Source organism: Zingiber officinale, chromosome 7B (assembly GCF_018446385.1).
Source record: "Zingiber officinale cultivar Zhangliang chromosome 7B, Zo_v1.1, whole genome shotgun sequence".
NCBI lineage: Eukaryota > Viridiplantae > Streptophyta > Magnoliopsida > Zingiberales > Zingiberaceae > Zingiber > Zingiber officinale.
The window spans coordinates 113,581,889-113,595,846 of record NC_055999.1 but is presented as its reverse complement, the minus strand read 5'-3'; the positions used below and the strand labels follow the sequence as shown (position 1 = coordinate 113,595,846).

Below are 13,958 nucleotides of genomic sequence, written 5' to 3'. Positions count from 1 at the left end.
GCAACATCAACGACACTGAAGGAGAGCTCCTACTTACTCATGCCGAATGACAAATGCGACAGAAGGGGAACAACGTGGACACTTCGTCAAGAGGAAAGGGGCATGGATCCAGCTGCCCTAGTCGTGGAAAATGGCGCAGTCGTGGTCGTGGCACGCTGAGCCAAGACAGTGCAGGAGGCACTAGCGGCAACGACAGAGGCACTCGTGACAAAAGACATATAAAGTGTTTCAATTGTGAGAAAATGGGGCATTATGCGTCCGAATGCTACAACAAGCGGCGTGATGATGAGGCTCACCTCACTTGCGCCACCGATGAAGAACCAACACTGATGATGACCGTGTCCCACAAGGAGTCTGACACTAGATGTGAGCGGCAGGATACCATTCTGCTCAGTGAAGATAGGTTGCTACCGGAGATGTACCGCAGCGTTAATAAAGGAGATAAAGACGTTTGGTACATTGACAACGGTGCCAGCAACCACATGATTGGCCATCTCGAGAAGTTTCAAGAACTAGATGAAACCATCACCGGGAGGGTGAGGTTTGGCGATGGATCAACCATTGAGATCATGGGCAAGGGGACGATTGTGTTCGAATGCAAGAACGACGATCGGAAGGCTCTCCACGAGGTATACTACATTCCAAAACTTTGTAGTAATATCATAAGTCTCAGCCAATTGACAGAAACTAGGAACGAGGTGCACATGAAAAGAGATACCATGAAAGTGATTGATAGGAGCGGGAAGATCTTGATGCTGGTAAAGCGAACATAGAATCGCTTGTACAAGATAACCTTGAAGATATTCAAGCAAGTGTGTCTCCTAGCAAGACTAGAAGACCCAACCTGGCTAGGGAACATACAAAGCAGCGAACCGGCAGTGCGTGGGGCACTGTCCATGTGCAAGTCTGCAGGAGGCAGACTTGGCATACATCCGAGTCGGGCATGCGCGGAAGGCATGCCAAGCAGAGCGGCAGTGCAGGGCTGCCCAAGCCCAAGTCTTACAGGAGGAAGACTTCGCAAACCAGCAAGTGTGGAATGGGCGCAAGCCATACCAAGCAGAGGATTGGCAGTGCGTTGGGCACGTTCCAAGCCCAAGTTTGCAGGAGGCGAACTTGGCACCGAAGCGGGCGTGGCAGGTATGCAACATATGCCAAGCAGCAAAGGCGGACAGATGGACTTGTCCGTTGTGCGAGCAAATTGACTTGCTCGTGTTGCCAAAGGAGCAGATGACGGGACTTGTTTGTGGCAACGAATGTGCGAGCAGACGGACTTGCCCGTGGCGCCAAGAGAACTAACAGACGAGACTTGTTCGTGGTGCCGAAGAGATCGAGTTGTGGGCCGCACACTTGGTGTGCAAATAGACTTTGGCGCATGGCCAAAGAAGCGGAGCCATGGATAATGCAGACAGATGGACTTGTTCGTGGTGCAGACAGATGGACTGCTCGTGGTGCCAAAGGTGGACAGATTGTGGTTGAGTTCGTTAATACCGGAGAACAGCAAGCCGATGTATTAACTAAAAGCATTGCCGGGAGTGAAGCTAGCTGCCATGCGATAACTACTCGGAGTCCGTGACTTAGAACCATGTCAAGATTAGGAGGGGTAATGTGAGCATATAATCTGGACATGATAAGTAGTGGCTACGTGGTTTTATTTTTTTTTCTTGCGTTAGTGGTGATAAACTTTCCTAGTTTTAAGGGATAAATGAGTGGAATTAGTCTTCCTATTTTCATGGGATAAAATATAGGAATTAGTCTTAGGTTTGTGGTGTATTTAAAGGTCCTAGAGATGTGTAATGATTCAAATTCATTTTTTCATCTTCTAAGAAAGTATTCTATCAGTTATCTTCCTCCTCACTCTATTCCTCTTGCATATTAGTGTGTACCTTGGGTGTGCTATTTATCGATTCTAAGCCAACAGATGATAGATGTAGACGTCGGCGGAGGCTTCGTTTCCTCTCCTAAGCTCTGTGATTTCCCTTGCTTCATGGAGCTCCCGCCGCTGGGGCAACTCCCTTGGTTGAGATTCCTAGAGATCCAAGGAGCGTCGGCTGTTAGAAAGGTGGGCCTGAGTTTCTTGGCGCCGTTTCTCCTCATGCCGTGGCATTTCCGAGACTCGAGGTCCTGAAATTCATGGACATGCCGAATTGGGAAGAGTGGACGTTGCACGCTGCGTCCGAGGAGGTCGGAGAAAAACAATAAAGAAACCTCAAGCTGTTTCCAAGATTGGAAGAGTGCAGATTTATGGGCTGCCCAAAACTCAGCGAACTTCCGGAGAGCATCTACTGCGCCGCCAGACTGAAGGAACGTCGTGGTTTCTACAAGCGATCAGCTGGGTGAGGTTGAACTCAGAATGCGAGAGACTTTGGAAATGGACGATTGCCCTGATTTGATCCTACTATTGATTGGATCGTATCAATAGGGAAAGGGACGAGAAGAACACTGAGCTGCCTTTCCGAACGGTCATCACGGTGAATGCAGATGAAATCATCATTCAGCAAGATCGACAGGTAGACGCCGTTTGAGCTCTTTTGTTACTTTTTGCGGAATTAACATTTAAATTAAATGTGACTCTACTTGTAATTTAAATTAAACTTTTATTTAATACATGTAATGATATAGGAAACGTATATTATTTTTTTTTACTTGTAGCATATTATAAATAGTTTAAAATAAAAAAAAAATAGTATGTACTTTTTATGTACTTAATAAAAGATAAATTTATAATTCAATTTTATAATAAGTTAATTTATTTATGAATATTAAAAAAATCAAATTTGTTCATATTATTTTACTATTGAACGAAAATAAATGTGTTTTACTGAGACGAATAACAAAGTTATATCGATTAATTTTGTGGTAACTTTCCTATAGAACACTTAAATTCCTTTGTTGGTAGGGGTGTAAATGAATCAAGTCGCTCGTGAGCTATTCGAAGCTCGATTCGATAAAAGCTCGTTTGAGCTAGTTTAATGAGGCTCGTTAAGATAAACAAACCAAGCTCAAACTTCGCAATACTCGGCTCGTTAGCTCGTGAACACGTTCGTTAAGCTCATGAATCAACTTTTAAATTAAAAAAATAATAGTTTTGATATTAAATTTATAAATTTTACACTTTACTTATGAAAAATATAGTCAAATATATTAAATTTATTTATTAGAATAAAATTATAAATTTTAATAAGAATATTATAATTTTTTCGAAATATATAATTTAATTTTTAATGAATATTTAAATTTATAATTTATACTTATTAAACTCGTTTAGGCTCGATAAAAGCTCGTGAGCCATAAATATATTCATTAAATAAAGCTCAAGCTCGGCTCAATTATAAACGAGTCAAGCTCAAACATTCAAGAGCTCGGCTCGGCTCGGCTCGATTACATCCCTATTTGTTGGACCTTCTCTTTTTAAATTAGATAAATTGAGAAGGTGCACTTGGTCATTGAAAGAATGGTAATTTTTTCGACTTAAATTTATTCAAAATTCACAAACGTGATTAGGTTATTTTCTATTGAAAATGATTTTAAAATTTATTAGTCATTTTTTAAATTATTTTTTAATAAAAAGTATGTACTGTTATGATTATTTTTAGTCTCACATCTTAAGATTGGTAATACTATGAGTGAAAAAATTTCTATAAACACCTTGGGCCGACGACATTAGAAAATATATATTTCTCGATCTTTTGGCTAAGATAAGTATAGTATCTGTTCTTATGTTTAATATCATATATAAAAAATTAAATTAATTTTTTAAGAAAGAGAATCTATTCTACTAGGGTTCTTGTCTTTACATTGTATTATTGCATGAGCTTGGTTTACATATGTATGTATTATATTACACGCGATGGATAATTATTTATTAAATTTAAACTATAAAACAAAATACTAAATTTATTCAAAAATACCTTATTCATTTACATGCCTGGATATAATTTTTAATAACTTTTCTAGATAACAACTTTAACTTTAAATTTGAGCTAGGATGATAATGAGTCAGGTTTAGATGAGATTATATATTTTCTATCTTTATATCCATCGAGTATAAAATATTCGATGGGTATATATATATATATATATATATATATATATATATATATATATAGTTCCTCCATACTCTTCTTCATTTGGGTCAGATATCGAATCCTCCATTGAGTTTAGATGAAATTGTCATCTCTACTTTTCCAAAGACCTTTTCTCTACTTATATATTGATGGGGCGGAGATAGTCATCATTAAGTGGTATGGTCAAATCAAAAGTTAAGTGAAACAGGATGGTAAATCAAATCAAGCTCAAGTTAAGTCAAACTGAGCTCGGGTCAAGCTAAATCAAGCTCAGATAGAGTCAAACCAAGCTCGAGTCAAGTAAGCAACATCAGCATCTTGCCTTTGTCTTTGATCTTTATATCAACCTGCTTCATATCGCTAACAATCTGGTTGAATATATTCATTTGTTAGCTCATATCGGTTCGTTCTGTTATCTTCAACCCAAATAATTTTTGATTAAAATACAACTTGTTTATCAATGACTTTGACATGTACTGACTTTCCAGCTTTTGTCAAATTGCCACCGATGAATCCTCTTCCATGAAATGGTACGTTACATCATTCGTAAGATAAAGTTTGATTGTTTCCACTATCTTCGCCTGAAGTTCTTCCCAATCTGATCTCTCAATGCTTTGTTGGATATAAGTGATGTGAATGGAGAAGAGGTGAAAAGAAAAAAGACTCCATTGTGAATGAGACTTTAGTCTCACATTAGGAGTTTCATGGCATGTTGGTTGGTTTATATTGATTCACATGCATTGAGGATGTGAACAACTGCATGAGGAGAGACTCTCTCTCACGTGTGGGTGTGCAGGGGGAAGGTGTAAATTCAAGGCCCGAATTGCACTGAACCATGTTGACTCATGTGCGGGCACGACCTGTGCACACCAAATGCCGGACCGATTGGGGCAAAATTTGTCCAAGTGGAATAACCAACATTTTGCCACGTAAACCTTTTGTTGCTGTGTAACGGATGTATTAAATTCGAGATTAATGCATAATCAAAACGGTCGAGTGATAATGAGTGAAACGGTCGGCGTTTCACTGCTCGACGAGTAATGGTCATTAATCGACCATTAACGCTGTTGTTGATCAGCTCTCCACCAGTGTCTCCACCTCTGTTGTGCAACTCCTGCTCGGCGCAGTGCCCGTGATAGCAATCGGTGCCACTCAATTCGCCGTGCCCGCTAGTGCTTGGTGGAACTACTGTCAACCGTTGTATCCTGGGAAACAGACGACCCGAGTAAGCCTTGAAGCATAGTCGGAGGTGAGGCGAATCTGTTTCAAGGAAACTGTGTCAGTCGTAGGCCTCGGTTAGTTCTCCCGGTCGGTCTCTTCATCTGCCCAGTCGACGTCTCTTGTCACCCTGCCAATCTCTCTGTCCGTGATCGGCCTGTTGCTAGGCCTGTCTACTCGCACGGTCGGCTCTGATCTGTCTCTCTGATCGGATGACTACTTAATGCCCGGTCGACCTCTTTTTGCCTTTCGATCGTGCTGCTCGGTCGACCTTTCTGATCTGTTGCGCTCACTCGTGCTGCTCGGCCGATCAACTCGCTCGTTCAATATTGTGCAGACTGCCTTCATCACTTAGCAGAAACCAGCCCCTGCTGACAACCTGAGATTATCCGCTCAGGTCATCTCTATTGTAACTTGAATTTAAATTTTGTGTAATATTAAATTCAGCTAAGTCACCAAAAATCTCCGACAACAAATTGTTTTCCCAACATGCTTTCTAGTTTCTTTTCTCCTATCGCCTCCATCATGTCTTGTTGAACCAACAAGTCGTTGACCATTTTTTGTCACAATCCGAAATTTCTAGTTCCGTCAAACTTCACCATATCGAACTTCACAGAAAACGTCCTTGATATGTTGAAGAAATCCGCCAAAACATGCAGCTCTAATACTAATTGTTGTGTAAAGAGAGGGCAACACTTTTCAATCTCTAACGTGGAAAAAAAGGAAGAGAGAAAGAGATTGCGCGCAGCAACGACACAAAGACGCACAAAAAAAGCAAACACGAGAAGAGGAAGAGTTCTCGTGGTTCGGTGGCGTGTCTACTCCAAAAAATGACCAAATTTTTTTTAGAATTCTCTTTACACAAGAGACTCTTATTTAATTATTCTCATAATATAATAAGTTTACAATAATCCCTATAAATAATGTCTAAACTCCAGACAGATAAAATCTTAATAGAATTCTGTTATAAAAAATCATAACTGAATTATATTATAAAAAATCATAATAAAATTTTATTACTAAAAAAATCCTTAATAATTTTTTTTTCAAATATAAGTCATCCGTAATAGAGAAACTTTCTGATTAAGATGCTGTTGACTTTGTCATGTTTCAGTTGAGGAAGATGGTACCAGACGCAACAGATCCGGTTTGTTTCTTTGCTTTCATCTTATGTGCCTCTCAATAATTTAATTCTCAAAACATCAAAACTGAACTTTCGTCCATTTCTGACAGATTCAACGTTTGGTTTCGCCTTGGGCCACTGATCCAGATTCTCTTGGGGCCTATTCTTGCGATTTAATTGGAAAACCTGCCGATCAATATGAGAGACCCTGTGATCCTGTTGACAATCTGTACTTTGCCGGTGAAGCTGCAAGCGCTGATCACTCTAGTATGTCCATGGAGCCTACACCTCTGGAATAATGGTTGTTGAAGTATGCCGAAGGCGTCTAACGGTGCAGCATGGTGGATCAGATCTGTTACAGCTCGTGATGAGGGAGGATTGACAGAAGCCATGGTTCCTCTTCAAATTTCTAGGATGTAAAAACAAATTTCCCTTAAAACTCTGCCGCCTTTTCAGATATCTTAGCATGCAGTAAAATGCACTGGAAGCTTATGATTATTACTATGTTGTAACTGCTGTGATATGATGATGAACACAATGTCATCTATGCCATTTATCACAACTTGTGTGTTATTTAATCTCTCTTTTGTCCATTTCTTCTATTTGCCTTGTTTCCTCGCAGCTACTGAGGTGCATATTTCACACCTCCAGATCTTGCTATGTAATTTTGATCAACGAAAAAATTGCAACACGAAACTCAAATTTTTAGGCAAAATCAAAGATTGGAATCATTAAGTGTCCTTTTATATACGTACAATTTTTTATTAAAAGAGCATGAGCATCTCACCTCATAGGTCCATAAAATTGTTGATATAATTGGGGGATAAATTGTCTGAAATAATAATTATACCCTTTCTTAAAACTTTCTGACTTTTGATTAAAAAATATTTGTTAAAAAAATAGAAATAAATTACATAAAATGAAACGAGGCTACCGAATTTACTTGGTTGGTTTGTAACTTTGGAGGTTGCTAATCTAAGACACTGAAGCACACTATCAAAACTCTTTCTACAAGCAAATTCTCGGAGGCGGAGAAGTCCCGTACAACTATTAATAGCACAGAAAATAAAAACAGGGATTAGAGACTCGAATACAAGTGTTGCCGAGTGTTGTGGTGAATGAAGATGATTGGAGCTCTATTTATAATCCATTGGTCGAAAATAGTCATTTGCTGATGTGACATCTCTGGGCACCTGAACCCTCTCCGGGCGCTCCCAGCTGTGCACCTTATCTACTCGCAGCGACTATTCGATGGTACAATGATAAAACTTTATCATAGTCCAAGCGCTTGGATCGGTCTGGGTGCCCGGAGTACTGTTGATGTGAACCAGAAAGTGATATACAGCAATGGCTTTATGACGAGGCGCCTATTCAGTACCAAGGCGGTCTGGGCACCCAGACCCTCTCTAGGCGACCAAAGTCTGGGCGTCTGGACATGGTCCAGGCACCTGGACAAGTCAACATTGTGTTGACTTGTCTGGTCTTCCACTCTGGTCGCTTGGGTGATTCTCCGGCCATCCTGAATTGAGCTCACTTGAATCAAACTCCGGCCTTGTCCTCGAGCAATTTTCCGCCCCAACTTCTCATCCCTCGAAAATGTTGTGCGCATCCTTCTCGCTCCATCGGCGTACTGTTCCATAGCTTCTCGTACCTCGGATGCACTGAGTCTGTCGATTCGCTCCTCGTGCCATTCTTTCCATTTACTGCATCTTTCGCTTGACTTTTCGTGTTCTTAAGTTTCTGCACACTTAAACACATTGACTTTAAACTTCTATATGTCCCGGGGCTATGATACAACAGAAAGATATCAAGTTAGACTTCTGAACTGTCCATTATGAGCACTTCCTCATATAGCATGAAAATAAATAGGACCGTCCCCTCGGGGAGGTGCGATGGTTAAGGCATGGGGATACATGATAATAAATAGGACCTAACTCTTCATCTAACATTCAATATTATTTTTTGGTTACTCATTTTTCTCCCTCCTTTGTTTTTCAGTCTCTATAAGTAAAAGGGCCCTAGTAATGTGATATTGAAAAGGCTTCAGTCCAATACAAAAGAAATAGGGAGATTGAGTTGATTATCTTATCGAATCTTATTTACTTATTGATTGATTGAGTTACTCTCTTTTAACAATCCCCTCGTGCTTCCGAAATCTCCTAACACTTGCCATTGCCTTCTCTGTTCTCCATCCTCCCGGTGACAAGAATAATCAGAAACCCGTGAGGAAAGCAAATTCAACATTTGCGCACTGCCGACAAGTCCTCGACGCATCCTGTTATTATCATTATTATTATTTTTTAATAATCTATATCCAACTCTTTCAACCGACTAATAACAAATGAGATAGCTACATAACAACCATTTTGGACTCATGAAGGAAAAGTGGTTTTTGCAATTAATTTCTGGTGGTCCATTGAGATAGGAACCTAACAACCATTTTGGACAGATGAAGTAAAAATAGTTTTTGCTATAAATTTCTGCCAGATGATTGCCGACAGAGCTTCAATAATTTAAACCAACGGCTCATTCTTCCACCGTTAATTATTCAATCAAAGTTAGAGAAGAAAATAATTGCAATACTTGTCGGCATTACTGCCATAAGAATGGACTACTTAGCAATCCACTCTGAATGCATCAACGAACGCCCTACACTTCTTAAGACTAACTACCACCTACAAGCTTGAGCCTGAATGTAAGCAATGTGGACAAAGACAATGGAAAATGGTTCAACTCTAATTGGCTCTGTTGCATCAACTTTAACAGGTTCAAGCTCCGGAATATTTCCATTCGAGTCCACGGACAAGATATTGCCATTCAGCAGCATTGTCTGGCTGTGAATATCCCCGCCCTTCGATGTTAAGTGGTACTCTTCCCTGGTGAATTCCGAAGTCTTCCCTAGCCTTGGCAAGTGGTAGATTCTTGTTCTGTGCCTTTTATGACGACGAAGTTTTATAGGTGTTGAGTAAGATGTCTGGCTGGTGATGAACACTTGTGTTGTAGAGTTGCCGCTGAGATTGATGAAAACTAGTGTGATTCCTTGCTGCCAATGAAAAGATAGATAGATGTTTATTAAGTAAGAGAACCAATGAAAAAGGGTTTTTGATAAATACAGTAAGCTTACCGTATCTCTAGCACAGTGTGCATATGCCCTTATCATGTTTGTCCCAGTGAATTTTGTTGATAAAACTCGTCTACCCATCAACCGATGCCACAACAGTGCGCTGCGTCAAATGAGCAAAAGTAAAATGAGGCTCTCTTCATAGACGAGGATTAAGAAATGGATTGTCTAGTGGAAAATGAACCTGTAGTAATCGGGATTTGGGTGGTAGGTGGTGGTGTTAAGTAGGCCATAGTTTCCTCCTATCAATGATTGCCTGCAGTAAGTCTTGGTGTCGTATTTAGCTGACATGCCCAGTTGATCCAAGTACCTAGCACTCCAAAAGGCTAAAATAATTTGTCCTGAAAGAGATTTTTGTAAAGGTTATGTCTAGTAAAGAAATGATATCATTGGCTCACCAGAAGCTGAAAACAAAAGAATCAGTCACTAGATGGTGACCACTGTTGTAAGCGCCTCCAGCTTCACCGACCCAAGCAGTAGTGGAAGTCCCTCCACCACCGAGGATCCTTTGCAGATCGCTAAATGTGCTGGCTTCGCCATCCAGGTAAGAGGGGTCGAGAATTTTCTCAACCAAATGCTGGTCCACTCCTGATTCAATAACACAGCTTGTTCAAAGTTAGTGCACTGGAGAGAGGAATGCCAAGTATGCATCTAATGCTGGTAGATTAATTAGTCACCTGGACCAAGATTATAGATGTGGTGAGTGATTACATCCAGAAAGTCAGGTTTTGTCTTGCTGATGATTTCACCGAACCAATTGAAATCAAAGAAGCCCCCTGGTGCCAGTACCAATGGTTTGCTTTGGTAGCCATGGTAGATGTCATTAATGATGGATTTGAGGTTGATGACATCTTCAGCATACTGGTCCGCTCCAATTCTCGTTCCAACTCCAGATCCACTTATTTCGTTTCCTATAGTGCAAGAGATTAATGAAATGACATATTGAGAAAACCAATTAATTTTATAGTTTCAGTTCAGTATTTTTCAATGTCAAAGTCTTATATCCAAAAATAGTGAAAAAACAATGTTAGACTCTACAAATTCATTATATAAGTCTTGATTGCAGTAGATCAAATAATTACCAAGCTCCCATCCATGGATGGCATAACCCTTGTCGACAGTATAATGAATAAAAGAAGCAGCATTGCTGTAGTTCCATGGTCCAACTAGAGAACCATCACTCTGAGGTATTCTTCCGTTAAGAGCATTCAAACCAAAGATGATGACAGCCCTGAAGCCAAACGTAGAATTCTTAAACAAAAAGGGCAACCGGAACACAAGTTACTGGAATTCAACTTTACAAGAGATTACTACCCAGCCTTGTTGAAGAACTCATTGAGTTCATCCCATCTAGGCAGCGGTAAGCAACCTTGAGTAAAACCAAACATCTCAGAAGTGTTCTTGCTGAATGGAGTGCAAGGTTGTTTTGGATCTCCTGAGTCATATATGACCTTATCTTGCAAGGAGCCTCCTAGACGAAGTTTCAGTGGAGAGAATGCTGAAGAAAGAAATACACAACACAAGAAGAAAAATATTGATGGAAAGAAAAGGTATCAATTTTGACTATTAAAGATAACAAAATATGCTGTGACTTAATTACTGCTTTCCCACCTTTGACAGCATTCAGCAAGACAGGGTTGGAAAGATTCTGCATCAGAGTACAATTCCATACACAAGTGTCAATCATGGCCCTTAAATCAATGTTTTTTCTACAAACAAGTTATCATTTAAAAAGAGACTGCATGTAGAAAATGAAACACAAAGACTTTTTAATGTTTAGGGAAATGCAGTTCAGAATTTGAGAAGATTACTTGCATGGGAGATTCATCATGTTAAATTGACTACAAACTAGACTATGGATAAGCTAATGTTATGTTTGGTTAACAAAATGAAATTGGCAAAGGGCAACATAGTTTTTCTTAAGCAATAGGATGGAGAAGGAAGAAATTAGAATGCATTCCTGTATACGTCTCATGGAATAACAATTCCAATATATGGTTTGATGTAAAGGAATAGTAAGAAGGGTTAAGAGTGAATTCACAAAATTCACATTCCAACGAAATGTATGAATAACAACTCCATCAGAAATAATGAGGATAAGATAATATTCCTGAGAACCAGAATGCCTTAAATGCCTTTAGACACAATGGTCCAGCAAACAATTTCTTTTGTGCGTTTGAAATTTTAGAACAAAGAAAGCATGCATAGTTAAGCATGACGCTTTCTTTTCAGGGATCATAGTCCTCGCTAAAGCCTATCAATGAAGGAGGCAAGGTTTTTCCCAGTCCATCGTAGCAGAGCAGCAGGAGCATTTGAATGTTGAATGGCAGGTTGGAAATATAAACTTCAACACCTAAAAAAAGCCACATTTGAAGGTCGTGATGCAGAAAGGCGCAGATTAACTGACCAGGTTAAGGAGGGAAGCGAAGCCCCAACTACATGTCCCATAATCGCACTTGTCAGGCGGCCACCAATCCAGAGTAGCGCACACAAAATCCTTGTCGGTCACCGCAATGACGGCAGTGGTGTCCACCGCCACGGAGGCGTAGTCGGAACCGAGAGTTCCTGGTCCGCCGGAGAAAACGGCGACCGGTCCTGCAAGCCATAAAAATCCCCAGAAACAGAACCCGAGCAGCTGAGAGAGAAGACCGCCGCCCATACGCCCGCCGCGTGGCGTCAGAAAGAGTGCGGCAGTCTATGGAAATAGCATGGCCTCGTATCACGAGGAAGGGGAATACGAGCGGCGGTGGGTTTCCATTGCTTTAAATGCCATGGAGAAGGCAAAGAATGGAATTTTGCTCTTCTCTTTCTTTCCTTTGCTTTTGGTGGAGGGAGGCTGAGGCGTAAGGAGAAGGCCAGCTGCAGTGCTCGGTCAAGGGGACTCCTAGGAGTCAAGGTCTCTTGGTTACTTTTTGTGATATGAGATTGTCATTCGTATTTGTGATCGAATCGTGATCGTGATTTTGGAGGATACCCTCGCTCGGTATCCAATAACCTGATCACTTATCTACTATCGGAGGCCTTCGGACGGTCTCCGTCCGTCCATTCCGAATAAAAATTATAACCTGATAGAGATAGTGAATCCAAAAAAGGATCACAATAATTTACGATCGGAGCATGATCATGATCCGATTATAAATACGAATGACATATCTCCTGAATCACATAAAAAATGATCTAGAGACCTGGGCTCATTTCCTAGCCCTCTAGTCCAACTCTGGTGGACCAGGCCTTGAAAGGATATGGCTTGAATTATGAATGGCCAACTTCATTCCCTTCGATTTAAGGGAGCTGGAAGAGGGGGGACAACGGGAGGTGGGCGGCATGTGAGGAGAATCGGTGGATGGATTCTTTAGCCGCGCATCTGGATGGCAGACAGCCACAACAAACATAGCAGCTCCATGTAGATACGGCCCGCAATATCTGGCGACCGCTTCACCCTAGCCGCTGCACAGTGCTGGTACTATGCAGACACTGGAGAATAAAGGTTCGACTCATTCGAAAGAGAGAGAATCAAAAACAAATTCAGCGAAGAGTTCCGGTGAGGCAAGATTCGATGGTTTGAGCATTTTGAAAGGGTGTGCGTGTAAATCGATGTAAGAAAACGTTCAAATAGCTATTTTATTACAACCAAGCTAATCTCCACTAGAGAAGATAAACTATGGCAAAATTGGCGTCCTGTGGTGTCCAACGAGGCAAGATCCTCACTCAGAGGCGCTACAAATCACAATCAAGACTACTAGTAAACAACCCATTGAATGCCACATCTCTGTCGCCATTGCCTTGCGGTGGGTGGCCGATGCCATCATGGTGACATTGTGCTTCTAGGGAAGTGGACGTGTTTGGTCGACACTATCATACGTGACTATTAATGCAATCCAAGTAGATTGTGATGCATTCTATCTTTAGGAAGTTTGATTTATTGGGGATGATTGTTGATATAGTCATCCTTGAGTTTGATTATTTTTTTTATGTGATTGGTAAAATCATTAACGTATATATTGATTTTGTTTGAAATCTTAGTCAAACAAAGGAAGACTGAGATGTTACTAGCGTTAACGGAGAGGCGACTTGGACAACCTGTGTATGTACTTGGGAAAACGGACCCCCCCTCCCCCGTGCGTGCGGGGGATTGACGGGTAGTGGTGACTAAGCCGATGGTACTTAGACTCCGCGCACAATCAGACAAGTACACAGAATGTTAGAGACCCGAAACTAGGGAAAAAGTCCCCGCGCAGGTCTTCCGACGCTCAAGTCAAGTACTTTTTCCTCAGAAGAACAGTGTACGAAGGAAAAAAAATTGTAAAAGACAAGTACAAATGTGCGCATACCTGGCTAAGGAAGAGAGTCTCCCTTTTTATATGACGTTGCGTACCTTCAGAGCTTGCATGTTGTCAAACAATATTGGGTGTCAGGGCCTGTCGGATGAGAG

At 40.8% G+C, this 13,958-nt stretch overlaps 1 protein-coding gene across 1 annotated transcript; it reads right to left on the bottom strand.

Annotated features, from left to right (window-relative positions):
* Positions 1-8,914: 8,914 nt before the first annotated feature.
* Positions 8,915-12,427, bottom strand: LOC122006982 (heparanase-like protein 3). Its single transcript, XM_042562700.1, has 9 exons — positions 11,934-12,427; positions 11,138-11,174; positions 10,841-11,024; positions 10,609-10,757; positions 10,204-10,437; positions 9,925-10,114; positions 9,711-9,836; positions 9,530-9,629; positions 8,915-9,448 (listed from the first exon to the last, which is right to left on the bottom strand). Exons 1-9 carry the CDS (start codon positions 12,183-12,185, stop codon positions 9,074-9,076), a joined length of 1,647 nt encoding a protein of 548 aa, XP_042418634.1. The 5' UTR covers positions 12,186-12,427; the 3' UTR covers positions 8,915-9,073.
* Between the last annotated feature and the right edge of the window lie 1,531 nt (positions 12,428-13,958).

Coding starts and splice junctions, on each gene's coding strand:
- LOC122006982 (XM_042562700.1), bottom strand. CDS start 12,185: ATGGGCGGCGGTCTTCTCTCTCAGCTGCTCGGGTTCTGTTTCTGGGGA. Junction 11,175..11,933: donor TCGCTTCCCTCCTTAACCTG/GTCAGTTAATCT, acceptor ACTCTGATGCAG/AATCTTTCCAACCCTGTCTT. Junction 11,025..11,137: donor CTTGCTGAATGCTGTCAAAG/GTGGGAAAGCAG, acceptor TTCTTTCTTCAG/CATTCTCTCCACTGAAACTT.